Raw genomic sequence first — 17,733 nt, 5'->3', positions numbered from 1 at the left:
TAGCTAATTACCAATGTATAATGAGGATGGATGTGTACTGACTGACACAAAACCTAATGTTTATGTTTTGCTCAGAACATTTAAACCTGTTACTGCATCATCTCCACAGCAGGAATCAATGAAAATGTCATTGATTTTCTAATTCAATTTTGCTTTAATAGAAATGGAAATTTCTGACATAAGAAAATGTATTCAATAGCAAAACAAGTGAAATATTGCAAAATAATACGTAATAAAAAACGTATAAAGTGTTATATTTAACTATTAAACATTTATTTTATGAATGTGAACATGTGCAGAGTAAAGAAAAAGTTTTTGTGTGTTTGGATGTTTTTAATCCAAACTGCCTTGATTCATATGATATCTGGGGAGAGGAAGGAGCACAAATCAAAGACAGACAGGAAGAGTGTGATCTCAGCTGGTCTGCGCTCATTATTATCTCTGCTCCCTTCTCTCTCTCTCTCTCTCTCTCTCTCTCTGCGTGTCTCTTCTGCTTTTAATGCCACTGTATCAGACACCTCCACTCCATAAGCAGATTGGGAGTCAGCAGGTGTGTGTTTCTGTGTGTGACAGAGAAAGAGAGTGTGTGTGTGTGTGTGTAGTGTGGGTGCACGACTGTGTATCTATGTGTGTGTGTGTGTGTTTTGGGAGGGGGATGGGTGGCATCACCATTGCCATGGGAACCAGGGCTGTGTAAAAAAGAAAAGTAATTTGTCTGGTCTCCGTAGCAACGGGCTACACAACAGCAAGCCAAAGAGATGCTTCATGCATCTGCAGCAAAAAGACAATTATGTATATGATTATGAGCAAAATCATAAAGTCGAACATGTCAAAGAATGAAATGGTCAGTTGTGCATTTTAAAGGCTTTTTATGAAAATATATACATACATATTTATTTTTTTGTGTACATCCCAGCAACCTTATGAATATCACCTTAAGCAGAATAAAATGGCATAAAATCCTTATTTATCATTTATAATCAGTATATAAACCTTTACCAAACAGTTTATTACACACTTTAATGTAGTTTTAATTTCAATGAAAGAAATTTCACAATCAAATTTATATTTATCACTTATATATTTATTATTAGAAACTTTATTCATACATGCTGAACTGTTTGTTTGTGGGATCTTTTCACAGTTTGCAAGTCTCAAGGTTGTGCTAGTTTAGTATTTGGAAATAATTGGACGTGTTCACACTTATCACTGTATATTTTACCCATAATTAGTAGAAAATTATGTGCTTCTTTCCAGGAAATAGGAGATTATTTGGAGATAAATTGTAATTTAAGGACCTCTAAAATAAAGCATTACCTTTATTATCGTTCATTTTCTGTTTAAATACAGCAGCCTCCACTTTTGGGAGTCCCTTGGATGACTTAGATTTGTGTCTGTTATTAACCATTTATTACATCTTTACATATTGATTATTAGGGAGATATTATAATATAGAGAATATCCGAGGAAATGTAAACAGAGTGCTCACTATTAAACATTTTTTAATCCGTTAAATTCCTAGAAATATTTTAATCTTTCCATCTCTGTCACACACGCTGCCACTCACTCCGTATGAAATGACTGTTTGTTTCTCTGCATTGTAGCAGCGCGGACCGGCGAGGGGCGGGGCAGAAAAAAGGGGGCTCAGAGCGGGTCGTGAGGGCGGTGCAAAAGAAGAAAAAAAAAACAGAGAGAGAGAGAGAGAGAGAGAGAGAGAGAGAAACTGTCCCCGGTTTGAAAGCCGGTAATTAGTGACGTGCCTTCCCGAGGAGCAGAGCGGAGCAGTCGCTGCTAAGAGTGCAGCCAGGTGGCGGATGAAAACAGGGGCTCCGCCAAAACCACCGGGGCGATGAGGAGAGGAGAGGACGGACGACAGAAAGCCCTCTGCCGCAGAGGAAACCCAGATTAGACTGATTTGACATACAGCTCCACCGGCATCCCCGGTGCGTGCACACCGCGTCAGCGATCCTGCGACTCCCACCAAACCACCCAACCAACCCGCCTCGGCCACACATCAGGCTGTGTGGCGACTTGGTGATGCAGGGTGGAGCTGGACGCACGGACAGCCGGCAAGATAACACCTTGGTGTGAATGCGTCTTAGATGATCTCCGTCATCACCGGGTCGGTCCCCCCCTCGGTTCCCCTCTTTAGGTATGTACAGCCTCCAGTTTCGTGCATGTGTGCAACCTGTCTGAGTGCACCAACACAACTACTGAACCCATTAGTCAGTTTTCAGGGGAAGCTAAACAAGTATAATTATGAGCCCACTTTGGCTCTGCGATTTTTCTGTTGCGCACAGAGCCGTGCAGCGTGCAGAACGCATTGAACGCAGCAGGGTAGTGGCTATTAAATGTAAAGTAGGCTATCAATATTCTTTCTAACCGCAGAGCAGAGAAATGCTGGCTCATTTAGCAGCTTCTGTCCTTTGAGCTATTTCAGCGGATGAGAGAACCCCGGGGGAAGGGCTGCCCCTGTGACCGGAGTAGGGTTGGATTCTCCCCGGCTGGTGACCTCCTGCTCCGGGGACACATCCTCCCACCACCTGGCGTCACCTCTCCTCCCCCAGACTGATAGCGACGGAGCCCACCGATGCGTCCGGCAGCCCCTGATGCTCGGCAGTGCTCCGGGGCTTTCCGGTCGGTGGGAGAGGCTCGAGCCGCGGCCGCGCGCTAGGATGCTGCGCCAGGTGTTGCACGCGGGCCTGAGGACCTCCTTCCACGCGCTGGGCCGGTTCGTGGCGGGCCACCCGGTGTTCTTCGCCTCGGCTCCTGTGCTCCTGTCCATCCTGCTCGGGGCCAGCTTCAGCCGGTACCGCGTGGAGGAGGACGTGGAGAGCCTGCTCGCGCCAAAACACAGCCTGGCCAAGATAGAGGGCAACCTGGTGGACAGCCTGTTCCCGGTCAACCGCTCCAAGCACGCGCTCTACTCCGACCTGCAGACGCCCGGCCGATACGGGCGCGTGATCGTCACCACCCGGAAGGGGAGTGTGCTGGACCCGGTTCACCTGGACACCATACTAAAGGTATGCACACTCATTTTAAACACATTTCCAAACTATTTTGAGAAGTTTAGCTTGTTTCAATGGATTTTGGCCCTGACAAACAAACAAATAAATAAGGTAAAATAGATAAAAAGTGCTAATAAACAATATAGATGATAAAAATAAAATAGAAAATAAATAAATAAAACAGACTTATGCTATAATAATAGACATAATTTAAACATTTCAATGACATATATTTGCAGAGGCAATTTGTGCATTCAAGAACTCACACACAAACATACACACACTTAACAGATGATTTAAGAATGTTGAGAGGCTCCAGCCATCTAACACACACAACACTGGAGAAGGTCGGACACTTTCCAGTTTAGCTTCCTGTCCCCTTTAAATCACAGTAAAACATCTCAAATTGAAGCTGCAATGAATTGGCAGAATCCAACTTAAAAAAAACAAAACAAAAAAACAAATCCACTCCTGGTCACATTCACACACACACAAACACACACACACACACACACACACACACACAAACACACACACACACACACAAGAGGTAAAGGTCAGTTTCTGAAGGGCCAGAGCACATAGTGTATGCAGGCTGTCTTTCTCCTCATTGGCAGTGATTGATAGTCATTAAACAGAACAACACGGTCCAGTCTCAAGCAGCCCCCGACAACCTTTATAGTTGTGAAGCAGAGCACTTTAATTACAAAGTGGAGTTAGCCGCAGCTCGGAGGCCTCTGTCTCCACGTAGCTGTTGCTAAATGGATTTATGAGTATTAGCTTGACACCCCAGGAGCAATTAGCCAAAAGATTTCATTAAGTTATGAGGTTGTAATCAGAGCTTGCTGACTAATAGGCCTGAGACACCAAGCTCTTTTGTATATGGGCTGTGTCTCCTCTGTCCACGCTTGTCTCAACGCGTCTCTTTGTCAAATATAGTTATCCCGACCCACTTTACACAAATACCCACAACACAGTGTTGGTCCATTGAGGACTGCCACACTTAGAGACAGGCTAGTTTAGGGCCGTGCATCATTTCCTGGCAGGTTGGTGCATAAAAGACAGAGTGCTGTGAAAGTGAAAAATCAGCCGTTACATAATCTCACACTGTTACATATCATCTGCGAGGTTCAAGATTCTGTCAGATTCGTCTCCACTTGCCCCGTCATCTACTTCGGTTTGCGAGTTCTTACATATACCCGGAAAGCTTTTTCAGCATCCCTCTGCGAATGTGCCTGCACTTGTTGCACGCAGGAGTCCACAGTAGGTGTTGGTGGAGGAAGCAACAGCGGTTGATAGAGAGAGCAAAGAGAAAGAACTAGACACGGTTCCCACTTGAAATAAGAGTACGATTTGTGAGTCACACCCATTGACTGCACTGTGTACTCGTCTATTTAAGCCTCTGTCGGTGAAGAAACTGGCAACTCTTGCTCTTCTATAATGGATATTTATTGACTATATCATTGATCAGTGTCGGTGCAGCACTTGCGACTGAAAAAAATAGATCTTTGATGTTGAAGAAATTAAAACGGAGTGTTTCAGCTGTTTTCTGTTCCTATATGTCTTCACTGTGCTAGCTATGCTAAAACTACCTTGATGGTAGTAGGGTCTTAGAAATGTAAAATAATCAGGTATAAAATTGTATTTAGTTTGGTTAATTTTTTTTATTTGTTTGTTTGCACATTTTAAAAACTACAGTTATTATAAAAGATATGATATGTGCACGATATATACAAACACACTAACATTTAACCCCTTCAATTCCATGTCAGAGCAGCTTTAAGGTTGTTAAAATCTTATTATTACATTCTCACTGTCTCATATATGTCATGTGTCATGTTGCTTCAGCTCTTTATCTAAACAATGTGATGTTTACAGAGTGAAATACTATTCAAACAGAAGACTATGTTTTTATAGCTGCACCTCTTCATGACATGTAAATATTCTGTATGCACTGGACATTATTTTAGACACTTTTAAACACATTATGCATTTTATTTTAGACAAGAAGTAATGATGAAAATGTATGACAGTCTTTTAAAACAGGGATTCACACTTTAGACATCAACTCATGACAAATAATTGTATAAATTAATAATGTTTGTAACCACAGAAGTAAAAACAGACCTTTTATTTCGATTATCATCATTTGACAAATGCAAAGTCCGTCAAGATTTAAGTTATGTATGTATATGTAAGAATTCGGTTCTGTATAACTGCAATTAATATGGTCAAGATATTACTGATTGGGCCTTTAAAGGTCATGTAAGTGACGCTCAGATGAGGAATTTTAAGGCCCCACCAGGAAGCTGCTAACAATGATAATGACAGATTGGAATAATTTGGATGAGGAATTTTAAAAGTGTCCGTATCTTACATGGACAGGGTGGTGTAAGGAAGTAACTTTCAATGCAAGTCCGTTTTCACACACACGCACATGCACACGCACGCACACACCCTCCCTCTCCGAAGTCAATGCAGCACTCTGAGGTGGGAGACAGCTCTGCCCATGTTCGCTGTGGCAGAGACTGGCATCGGGCCTGTTGCTTAGTAACCAGTACTGTGCTGGATGCTGGCACTGTTGTCCTCTCGCCATAGAAACGGAGGAGGAATCAGAGACCACTATTGTTATGCTGTCGAGTAAAACGCACACGTTCCCCCACACATCCCTCTCTCTTATTCACACGAGCAGCTAGAAAGTCAAAGTATAAAAAGTAGGCGAATGAGCTTCTGCTCAGGGAAACTTTGATGGAACTTATTATTATTTTACTTGTCACACAAAATGAGGCCACTGGGAAGCTTAATGAGCCTCTCTGTTGTTTGTGTGTGTTTTTTCTGCACACAGCTCCACAGACGCATCTACCAAATGCAGGTGACCGTCCCGGCCACAGGCTTCAACAGCTTCAACTACTCCTTCTCTTACCTCTGCCTCCCCGACGACAAGAACGTCTGCATCATCGATGACATTATTCGCGCCATGGAGGAGATCCAATCAGCTCGCACCTCCAACCGCTCCGTCCCAGTCCTGCGGTACCCGATCACGCAGCTGGCAGACGGGCGGCAGGCGTACATCGGACACCAGCTGGGTGGGGTTCAGGGGTGGGGTCCCAGCGGGGCGGTGCGAGGTCTGGGGACAGGAGCCAGGGGAGAAGGTGTACGTTCTGCGCGGGCATTGCAGCTCACCTACTACCTCCAAGCCCGAGGCGGCCTGATGGACCGGGTGGCCGGCCAATGGGAAAAGGCCTTCTGCGCAGAGTTACAGCACTTTGCGGCGCTGCACCCGAAGCTGGGGCTCTACCCTTCCACTTCCTCCTCTCTGAGGACAGACTTCCAGTTTTCCTCGGTGCTGGCACGTCGCCCCCTGTTGGCCAGCTTGGGGGTGTGTGGCGTGCTGGCCGTCCTCTGCTGCTCTATGAGGGACTGTGTGAGGTCCAAACCCTGGTTGGGACTGCTGGCTTTGCTGTCAATCACACTGTCAGGCCTCACTGCTGCTGGGATACTCAACCTGACCGGGGCCACCTACAACTCCACATACCTGGGCATCCCTTTCGTCATGCTTGGTAGGTTTAAATCTGATATTTCTGATTGTTAAACAACAAATACATAAGATTTTTTTTTTTTTTTTTTACCTGTTGAGTCTTTATAATTCTGGAGGTCAATGCACTCATTCTCCGTTTGTCCTTTCAGCCAAGTTTGGGACATTTTTTCAGAACTTATGGTTGTTGAACGCAGCAAAGTCTTGGCAACAATGATCCATAAAAGCACAGAAAAATCAAAGAAAAGAGAAGCTAACACAAGACAGCTGGGAGCCACAGTGAACATTGCCATTGTTTTTAGATCGCAGATTGCCTGTGTTCACCGTCTGCTCTTTTCAGTACCTGTGATGGGTTTTGCAGACGCCAGCCTCGGGCTGAATGCCATTTCAAAGTAGACAGATCATCAAAATGACTGACAAGTGGTGGGGCATGAACTTGACTTACAGAGGGGGAGGATGTTGGCACGAACAACATATTTTCTGACAAAAACATCAAAGGTTCTGAAAAATGAAGCTGTTAAGTTGAAGTTCTTGAACTGGAGCCTGGAACAAAAGCAGAGCAGAAGGTTTCAAAGTAGTTTACATGTCAACAAGTCAACTCCAAATTTAATGAAAGAAGACCTTGTGTGTCATCGTTTTCCAACTGAAGCCATATAAACGTCTTATGAGCTGATGCCATTGTCTGCAAGACTACATGGTTTGTGAATGCCTTTCAAAACTGTTTTTTGAGCTGACAGCGCTACAGTTAAGGTTTGGTTAGTTTCAAGGACACACACAGCTTGGTCATGTTTAGGGGAAAAAATGATGGTTTGCGGTAAAATAACTTCATTAACTTTAGGAAACCTTGGTCATCAGAAGTGAATATTGACTGAAACAAACAGTGGATTCCTGTTTCAGTTTCCAATTAGTCGATTAATCAAGTGGTCGATTGACAGAAAATGAATCTGCAACTATTTTCATAAATTTTTTCATTCATTTTTTCACCCCAGCATCTGAACTGTGTGAATTTGATGCTTTTCTTCATCTTATGTGAGAGTAAACTGAATATCTTTGGGCTTTGGGCTGTTGGTTAGATCATCGTGGACTGAGGGAAATTACAGCAGGCATTTCTCACAATTTTCTGATTTTGTACAGCAAATGATTAATTGGTTGATTGAGAAAATAATCAGCAGATTAATCAGTAATATTAATAACCCCTAGCTGCAGCCCTTCCACTTCAGATATAGCCTATCATGGCGTGCGTGACTGAGGTCCATGAGTGTAAAGGGCCAACAAAGGCAGTGCAGAAGACTTATAGCGTGGATGTAAACAATGTAGGATCTTCAAAATTGTCACGAATAGGCTTTTCAAATGAGGCAGCAAATGATTCAATATGTTTGTTAAACCTCAAGGATAAACACAGTGAGTTTAAAATGAGTGCAAACAGACGTTTTGGTTACAAGGAAAATCCGCAGGGCGCAAATAAAAACTGCATTTATACAGATATGTTTACTTTTGTCATGAACTTGAGGACAGTAAAAAAAAAAATAAAAAAAAATCCTAAATGTATTCATTTGGCTTTAGGAAATAAATTTCTCTGAAAAGCAAAAAATCTCCTTACAAGCATTTCTTTGTTTTGTTTTTTTTCCAGAGTTACATGTAGCAGAGTGAGAAATCTACCAGCAGCGTTCAAGTATTCATGTGTGGTTTGTTCAATACTGAGTTAAGTCAGTCAATCAGAATGAACAAACCAGGAGCAAAATAAAAAATGCATGCCATATGTGTGAAGGCGTACAGGCACTTTATCCTGAGCGCATACATACTAAATACTGTACGATGTGCTGTACGCAACCACTCATGCACACATGTACTCTATACCATAATTACTCTGTAATGTGGAGGAGGGAAGGCTGCTGTTAGGCTTAAAATAACTGCAGAGAACAGAGGAGACATGGGGGGATAAATGCAGAGGGGGGGGTGATGAAATATCACTCCAAATGGGGGCTGATTTAAGGATTCTCTTAGTAGAAAATGAAGTTAAACTGTAGTTAGAAGGAAGACAGGCAGGCAGGGAGGAGGATTTTTCAGAATGCCAGTGGGCAGACAGAAAAATGTGGGAGGAAGTGTGAGGAGAGGGAAAAAAAAGAATGTGGCTGTACTACAGTGAAAGATAGGATTAAGAATAGGGAGTAAAACTGTTTATGTAATGTTTTAAAAATGTGGAGAAGTGACAGGATTTTGCATCTTTCTCTCAGACATAAGAAACTTGTTAACTTGCAAAGCTTGGTACAAAACACAAATAGATGTTGATTGGGGGGGGGGGGGGGTAGTAAACAACGTTCTCTGAATAATCATCCGTCACTTAATTTACTTACAACAGTGTCCATCTGCAAAACGTTTACATTGGTAGAGATTGAAGAGTTTGTGTGTGTTTGCTAGGACTGGATATTGAACCTCAAAACTTTTTAAGTATCAACAAAAATGTGTCGGTATAAGTAAAACAAACAATCAGCAACTATTTTGAAAATCGATTAATCGACAGAAGAACAAAAATGTTGGAAAAAATGCTTCACATTCTCAGGTTTTAGCTTCTCAAATGACAGGATTTGCTTCTTTTCTTTGTAATATTTAATAATAATGTGAATATCTTTGGGTTTTCAGCCTTTAGTCGATCTAAACTACATTTGAAGACGCAACCTTGGGCTCTGCAAAGTTGCAATTTGATAGCCACTCTTTCCATAATCAACAGTCTAAACTGAGAGGTTTCAGTGTCTGAAATACATTTTATGACACAATAGTGATATCTAGGGACTGAAATGGTTTTGGCAGAAGACACATCCTTATCTTCTGGCTATATTCTCCTGCAGTACTGTACTGTGTGTGTGTGTGTGTGTGTGTGTGTGTGTGTGTGTGTGTGTGTGTGTGTGTGTGTGTGTGTGTTTGACCATGAGTGCACATTAGCCTATCTGAGGCTGGTAAATAGAAAAATCCTTGGGCGAGTGCTGTCCCCAGCCTGTCTTTTCACTTCCATCTTCTCTCTCTGCAACATTAACCTCCCCACCTCGTTCCCTGTCATACACTAATTCCCTCTCTTTCAAATACACTCACACACACGCACACACACACGCACACACGCAAAAAATCCGTAGACTTTCTCAGTTGCACCCACGCCTGAAGTGTCGGTATGTTACGCCTCTGCGAAGGTGTTAAGTGTTTCGCCATGGTGAGGTCACTGAAGAGAGAGGGACGGGCGGGTGGTGGGGGGTACGTGTGTCACTGGTGACTCATGGGTGCCATGGCAACCACCGTAGAGGAAACCATTACAAACCATCTGCTGCGTGTATATTAACATGTATGTGCATGCACATGAGACATGGATGCAGCATATACAGTCACATCCAGTGCAAATGGACATTGATGTATGTCAGTGAATCAAATTTCACACACTTTAAAGATAAAAATCTATTCAGGAATTTATCTTTAGAAATGTTGGAGTTTATTTCTCAGTTGTACTACTTCAAAATTTTGGAAATATTAAGTTTTGAATCGTATAATTTCTAAATTGAGAGCTGGGTATGAGTCGTATTCTCGTGCTGCTGCTGCTGCTGCTGCTGCAATGGTACAATTTCTCAACCAGGGTTCAGAGACTGTGTTTCCATGGTGTCTTACATCTGTCATTTCACATATTTGAAGTTAGAATGGGGTTGAAGTGTGACATTATGTAGAGAGGACTGTTCAAAAGCAGGCAGGCTGAGTTATTACACTCCTTGTGCGACATTGTGATTCCTCAGAATTAATAAATTGTTTCCAAGCTCGGTGCAATCGAGGGATTCTAGACAAAGGAAAGGTGTTCTTGGAAGTTAGGTCGTTCTGATGTCTTTGGGACTTCAAAGGGACAACTTTGTTTTTGAGGATTTTTTTTTTTTTTTCTATTTAGTTGTGTCTCTGCGCTGTTGGAAGGAATGTTAAATACTGAGGTTAGCATGGCGTAGTTTAAGTGGTGGCTGTCTGTGAGATCAAGGTGGGGTGTAGATGTTAGAGGTAGATGGAGAGCTGCTCTAACAAAACGTTGAGTTGTGATTTAAAGCTGCATCTGTTGGTTTTTTGGCCACTTTGGGGGCAGTGCAACGAGCTGCAACAGTTGCTCACTCACACATGCAGCAGACACAGATCCACCTTTAACATTGATACGGACTTTATTTCATCAGGTGGTCTCATTGAGATCTATTTTTTCAAGAGAAGTCAAAGGTGCATTTACCTGAGACTGGTTCTCACAGTCGATCAGAGTGGTGAGAGTGAACCAAACACTAAAGCTGTGAGCTGTAAGACCGAAACATTGAGCTGAGAGAAACTAAAATGCACCTCACTGAGGGAAACTGCAGAGTCATGATAATTAGTATTCTCTGTCCAAAGTGTTTGTCAAATGGTCAGATATCTTCAGAAACGCCCTCCACCCACATCTTTCCATCATCAGATTAGGGCCGTCTGTGTCCGACCATCTCTATAACTTTGATTTGACCAGCTCTTGATATAAAAGTATCGATCGGTGCAGCTTTATAGTATAAACATAAAATGAGACATAAAAAAGGAGACATAAAAGAATCATAAAAAAGTCATCCTTGAGTAATTTCGTCTGGATAAATTGGTAATATAGTACAATTCCCGTGATATAATATACAATTCTATTTCTGGCTCCCCTCAGGTCACGGGCTCTTCGGCTCCTTCGAGATGCTGTCGTCGTGGCGGCGAACCCGGGAGGACCAGCACGTGAAGGAGCGCGTGGCGAGCGTCTTTGAGGATGTCATGCTGCGTTTCTCCGGCTCCACCATGCTCCACCTGATGACCCTGGGCCTGGCCGCCTCGCCGCTCACCAACATGGAAGCCGTCCGGCTCTTCTGCCGCACGGCCGCCTTAGCCGTCACTATCAGCTATGTTTACATGTTGTCCTTCTACAGTTCCTGCCTGGTGTTTACAGGATACTTAGAGACCGGATACAGACACGGCTGCTTCTGCCGCAGAGTCCCCAAACCGGACCGGCTCGACTCCAAACCGGCCTGGTACAGGTGTTTAATGTACACCCGTTACCAGGACGAGACGCAAACGACCAACCCACCACACGTGGTCGGACACAGCCATGCTCACCCACCAAATCCCAACCTAACTCACACACATGCGCACACACATCCACATAGCGCAAACAACCCTAATTCACACGGACACGGTCATGTGGCGAACTCCACACACGCACATCCACACCCACACCCTCAGACACACCCCAATACCAGCACGGACCCTCATCCTCAGGACTCTCACCTTTTGCTGGGGTGTGTGAGGCGTTGCTATGGAGACTGGATCACTAATACTTATGTCAAACCCTTTGTGGTTCTGCTCTACCTGGTTTACATCTCCTTTGGATTGATGGGCTTCCTACAGGTGAGGCACACACACACACATCACAGCAAAACACGAATACAATAATATTAAATGCCTTGAGGAGAATGGACACCCCAAATATTCCTGACCGGATACTGGGTCAACCAATCAGTTTGCTTGACGAGTAGTTGTGATTTGAGAGGTGTGTGCGTTGGCTACACAGCGAGCTACGGTAACCACTAATCATAACTTTTGCTAGTGCTACATAGCTAAAGTTAGCATTAACAGCTGTTTACTTACCAGTCTCGAAGACACGTTGAGTTCAGCAACAAACTTCATTCCTTTACTCACCAACAGCTGTCTCCAATGGTGCAAAGCAACACTAATGTATCTGTCACATCTTTTCTTCGACTGAAGTTTGCATGCTAACCAGCTAGCCCTGGTCCGGTCGGACTGTCTAGTTACTTTCCGATACTGAGTCAGTGTGGTGTCCCGTCTGTCCTGAGGACGTAGCAGAGGTATTATAACCTCTTGTCTTGTAAACGCAACGATGGTCGAAGCTCTTGTCAAGCGACAATCACCACCACCTTCTCCCGGAAAGAAACCACATTCAGCGGCAGAGAAAAATTACAAATAGCTCCTTTAATTTCTCCTCCTTTCCATGTACATGTACAAACAGTATATGTGTCATGTGACTCAGCTTTTTGCCATCTGTGAACATCCATACACCAAGATTACACAGGATTGCAGACACACAGGCACTCTAACACAAAGGGAAACATACGTTTTAATCTGAAACAAATTTCTTCTGTTGCCAACAGGTGACCCAGGGTTCTGACCCCAGTGCGTTGGTTGCCATGGATACAACGACAGTCTTGTACACCCGTGCCCAGCAGCGATACTTCAGCTCGTACTCCCCCGTCATTGGATTTTATATCTATGAAAGCGCCCCCTACTGGAATGCCTCGGTGCAGCGGGACCTGCTGGAATACGCCAAAGGCTTCCAGAGAATCAGCTGGCTGGAGGCGTACCTGAACTACCTGACAGACCGCAACCAGTCCACCAGCCAGTCACGGGAAAACTTCACCCGCACACTCCGCCACTCCTTCCTCCGCGAGCCACAGTTCGCCCACTTCGCAGACGACATCATATTCGCAGAGCGAGGTCAGGGCGAGGAGCCTGACGTGGCCGCATCGCGGATCTTCCTGGTGGCCAAGACGACAGAGAACAAACGCGAGGAGATGTCAGTGCTGCTGGACACGCTGCGGCGCCTGTCACTGACCTCACGCGTTCGTTTCCTAATCTTCAACCCCTCCTTCGTCTACCTGGACCGCTACGCTGCAGCGGTGAGCTCCCCGCTCAGACACTCACTGCTGGCGGTGCTCTTCCTGTTGGGTCTGTCCTCCCTGGCCGTGGTGGAGCCGCTGGTCTCCGTGTGGCTGGGCCTCACCCTGCTCTCCGTGCAGTTCGGGGTGCTGGGCTTCATGACCTTATGGGGTGTGGAGCTGGACTGCATGTCTGTGTTGTGTCTGATCTCAGCTTTGGGGCACTCTGCAGACTGCAGCGGCCCCCTCCTCTGTGGCTTCGCCTCGGGTCGGGGTGAGAGCAGGACTCGCTGGGTGAGAGTGGCGCTGGAGAGACACGGCGTTCCCTCCCTACAGACGCTCATCTGCTACAGCGCTGCCCTGGTGCCCGTGGGCTCCGTACGCTCCAACCTCACACGCACACTGTTCCGCTGCCTCACCCTCACGGCCGGCTGCTCGGCCCTGCACACGCTGGCGTTCCTGCCCACCCTCCTCACCTTCCTGCCCCCCTCCAAGAGCCGGGGCCACCGGCCCGGCGGAGACGGGCAGAGACAGGAGGTGGAGTGTGTCGAAATGAACGACAGCACCCGAGTGGTCGACCAGATCACCACTGTCTGAGCATGGGATGATGTTGTGTTTTCGCCCCCCACCCCGCCCCCGGTTGCCATGGTGACTGCCGGCTGGGAATTGGTTCATTGTAGTCTGAGCAGCCGCTGTGCATGCTGCAGACAAGAATGCTGATCCTTGTGAGGAAGAGAGGAAGAGAAGGAGAGAAAGATGGGAAGAATTAATAGAGGCTGAAGGTCGAGAGAAAAAAGATTCAAACAAGAAAAAGAGTCGGAGTCAGTAAAGACAAGGAGAGAGAAAGAGGGGTTTCCAATGCAGTGTATCCATGGTTACCTGCTTGTTGCTAGTGCTGTGTGGCATGTGAATGAGGTTTGTTTTTCCCCAAGTAGCCAAACAGGTTGAGGATCAGCTGAGGTCAGGCCTGGATGCGACCGCATCACAGAGGAAGTGCAACACTTTTCACGTCTCCAAAACTCGCTTTAGATCCGATCACATTGTTTGGCTACCGCTATCTGTCCGCCATATCAAGTTGCACAAATACAGCTACAATGACATGAGGCAATCATCTGTATAACTCGAGTATTTCTACTTTAATGCTGGACAAATAAAGTCAAATGAAGGAAACATTGTCTGATGTGGTTTTAGCTCTGATGCAAGTCGTAATGCAACTGCTCATATAATTAGACGGAAAGGTTCACATCTGCACATCTGTTGTGAGTGTTTTACTTAAATATCTTGAATCATTCATTGAATTTTAACAACTTGAGCATGCGAATGTGTCTGTATGAGTTTTAATGTGGTTTGACAGGTATGAAAAAGGAGTTATGTAAACATAATCTGACTTCAAACTTTTGAAAATACTGTTAAGCCACATCTTATACTCAACTCAGTGAAGGTGAGTGGATTTTTGTTTCATAGCACTGAAAGATTAGCCACATCTCTTTCCAGAAACACTGCCCCAGTTACTCTGTATTATCCACAGAACGCTGTGTCAACTGTTTTCAATGGGTCTACATTTATTCCCAGTGCAAACTCTTGACATATCAGAAGATTAATACTAAAAGAGGAGTGGTGATTCCTCCAGTTCCCTCTTTAGGCAATACAGTCCGCCTTGCCCGCACCACCTCTCCATCCAGGATCTCACCTAAACTCTGATTCAAACATCACTGTAAAGGAACAGTGCAAGAGGCTGTTTGCTGACCAAACAGTTTGTTTGGTCAGCTGCTTTGTTCTCGATGGATTTCCGGGGTCGTCTACCACCAGAACTCCAGTGGTTACTCACGAGCTGTCGTTCAGTGTGTCGTCCCGTGTATTTACGAAAGGTTTATGCTCCTTCCTGACTGTCAAGGACCGAAACATATGTGCGCGTTAGTGGAAACGATCTTTATATGTTGTTTATTCAGCCTCTGTAGGTTTCATCTATTCTTCAAGCTTTACCCAACAGATTTTCATCAACCTTTTTAGTCCTAACCTGACCCCTGACCCGAGGCCGATCACATTTCTCTCTATTCAGTAGAATTGTGCACTAGAAACATAGTCTATTCCGGTGCCATATAGTTAGCCTGTCATTACACGCACACAGACAAAGTCATCAAGCGTCTCCCCCTGATAAAGAAATGCTGGAAACAGTCATTACATCACATTCATCTGGCAGATGCTTTTGTTCAAAGTGACTTACAACAAGTGCATTCAAATCACGCAGGAGCTGGATATCATCCAAAACTGAGGATATACTGTATCCAATCAGCTCTACCGACCAGACAAGACCTCCACACAATGTTCTTTCTTTTATTTATTTATTTAAATCTGGATATGGATTCAGTTACAGGTTTTATTCACTGTCTGTTTGATCACTCGGAGCCTGAAGTGATACATTTTCACTCAATGTTAAAAGCATTAACGCTTTGAGAATCAACAACCATTGAAGGTATTGTTCTCTTGTGATTGTGGCCCCTGGAGCTGAGGAGCTTGTTGCCTTTTATTCCTGAATTCGTCCCTGTGATTGAAGGTGTGTGTGTGTGGGAGTGTGTGGGAGTGCTTCCTATTGTTAATCCATGCTCCTCTCTGACACTCGCCTTGAATGAGTGTTGTTCAGGATCTATGCAGGCGTCACAACCATCCACCAGCTTCCCACCCATGAGCTCTGCCGATTGGTTCTTCTTCAAAAGCACATGCCTGACCTTCAAGCTGATGGTACCACGAACTGTGGGCTGCGTCGTCTTTTGTAAAACACTATAGCACTTATGCATTTTCAGGGCTGAATGCAGTTCTTTCTAAATATAATCCACACACAAAGCATTCTGCTCTCCCGCATCATCTGTATAAAGAAGAAAACGACTACTTCTTGGAAAACATTACGTCTTCAATCCACAAGGTCTAACTAAAAAATCAAAACAATAAAGTCTTCAGAAAGAGTTGAACAGACACATCATGCAAAATAAAACCGCCTTTCTTTCCATAACTAATCGTCCATTAGTTCAAACTGAAGATTGAGCCCTGAGGCGTGAAACACACAGGACTCTGCGAGGTTGCCAGAAACCACCAACACGCCCCGACTCTCCAAATAAAGTTTCCTGCTGCTGCTTCCGCTGTTGCTGCTGTTCAGTCTCATAAGTCAAGTTGTGGACAGACTGTGAGACAATGGGCCCCTGGGTCCCCTTACTTTTCCTTCATATTGACAGAGACACAAAACGACTACAAACTACATTTTGTGTCTGTTTGTCATCGTTGTGAGTCTCTTTGTGGCTGTTTTGTAACTCCTCGTGCTCATTTTGTCTCCATTTGTCATTGTCTTTGTCTCTCTTCGCCGTCATTTCGAGCTTGTTTTGTCACTTTCTTGTAAATCTGGGGCTGGTTTGCATTCCTTTGTAATTTTATGACTTTTTGTGGTCATTTTGAGCCTCTTTGTGCTCATTTTAGGTCTCTTAGTTGTCTATTGATTGACTTTCCAAGTGGAAATGTTAATAGTCACTTCAAAAAGAGAATCTGGCCGAGGTGCTCCCTGAACCCTGGGGCCCTTTGGGCCTGTGCCCGGTAGATCCAGTCAGTAAAGTAGACCAGTGCAGGAGCTGTTGAGTTTCACTTCAGATGTAAAATAATCTGCTGCAATATTTTGCATTAAACACAAAGCACAGCCAAGGCTGATGGGAATGTCATTAGTTTTTGCATAAACCTTTTCACTCATTTCGGTTTCCATTCAGTAACTTTTTTTTTTTTTTTTATAATTACAAAATTAACATGATTATGCATTTAAGTGTAGCACCATTATTTACATACATTATTTCACATTTAGTTAATTTTGTATTGTTAAGACTGAAGTTATGTTTTCCTTAAATTGCATTTATATCATTTCCTTTTCTGTGCAGCTGTTTCTGGAGACATTGGGTCTCTTCCAAGTAAAACTCTTGACTTCCTCTCTCTCATTGGACCCCACTGCATCAGTCCTGCAGTGAGCAGTGTTAAGGGCCTACACCTGCGGGCCCTGGCCTGTACCAAACACCTGCTACAGCAAGCTGGGGAAATTAAAGGAAAGAGCCTTTCTGTGTGTATTCTGCAGTTTTGTTTTTTTCTGTTTAGAGTTACTTTGTTTATCATGTAATACTTAATATTGAGTTACCCACAAGCTTTCCGCCTGCTTTTAATTTGTAGTGTTTATGTTTTGGCCACCCCCTCCCGCTTCTGTTTAATTGGTCTGACCAGTCAGTATATATGTTCCACCTGTTTGTCGTTTTAGGGCAAATGCTATTAAAGTAATCCAGTGGTTGTCTGAACATTCACGGGTTCATTTTGGAAAAAGCGGAGGGACAAGCAGCTTCTCCCGTGGAAGAACCTCACAGATTCATTTTTAAACACAGCGACATCGCTCCGGATGGACCAGCAAGGACCATGGGGATGGGGGGTGAAAACTTGGACCAGCACTGGTAACGCTAAAATCACCCCACCTCCCCTGGAGAAATAAATCCAGACA

General features: G+C 44.4%; 1 protein-coding gene across 2 annotated transcripts; it reads left to right on the top strand.

The window, feature by feature from the left end:
* Nucleotides 1–900: 900 nt before the first annotated feature.
* ptchd1 (patched domain containing 1) lies at nt 901–14,409 on the top strand. Of its 2 annotated transcripts, none has more exons than XM_056364929.1 (5): nt 901–2,152; nt 2,441–3,023; nt 5,854–6,568; nt 11,225–11,955; nt 12,717–14,409. In XM_056364929.1, exons 2-5 carry the CDS (start codon nt 2,610–2,612, stop codon nt 13,815–13,817), a joined length of 2,961 nt encoding a protein of 986 aa, XP_056220904.1. In that variant the 5' UTR covers nt 901–2,152; nt 2,441–2,609; the 3' UTR covers nt 13,818–14,409. The 2 variants fall into 2 exon arrangements, with proteins under 2 accessions (XP_056220904.1, XP_056220905.1); XM_056364930.1 differs by having other exon boundaries at nt 2,432–3,023.
* Nucleotides 14,410–17,733: the final 3,324 nt, after the last annotated feature.

Source organism: Seriola aureovittata, chromosome 20 (genome assembly GCF_021018895.1).
Source record: "Seriola aureovittata isolate HTS-2021-v1 ecotype China chromosome 20, ASM2101889v1, whole genome shotgun sequence".
NCBI lineage: Eukaryota > Metazoa > Chordata > Actinopteri > Carangiformes > Carangidae > Seriola > Seriola aureovittata.
The sequence above is the reverse complement of the archived record's forward strand: the minus strand, read 5'-3'. Positions and strand labels throughout refer to the sequence as shown.

What these genes read in the sequence shown, in the direction of transcription:
- ptchd1 (XM_056364929.1), top strand. Translation starts at nt 2,610, where the DNA reads ATGCTCGGCAGTGCTCCGGGGCTTTCCGGTCGGTGGGAGAGGCTCGAG. An exon ending in ACCTGGACACCATACTAAAG is followed by an intron (nt 3,024 to 5,853) that starts GTATGCACACTC and finishes TTCTGCACACAG; the next exon opens with CTCCACAGACGCATCTACCA. An exon ending in GATTGATGGGCTTCCTACAG is followed by an intron (nt 11,956 to 12,716) that starts GTGAGGCACACA and finishes TGTTGCCAACAG; the next exon opens with GTGACCCAGGGTTCTGACCC.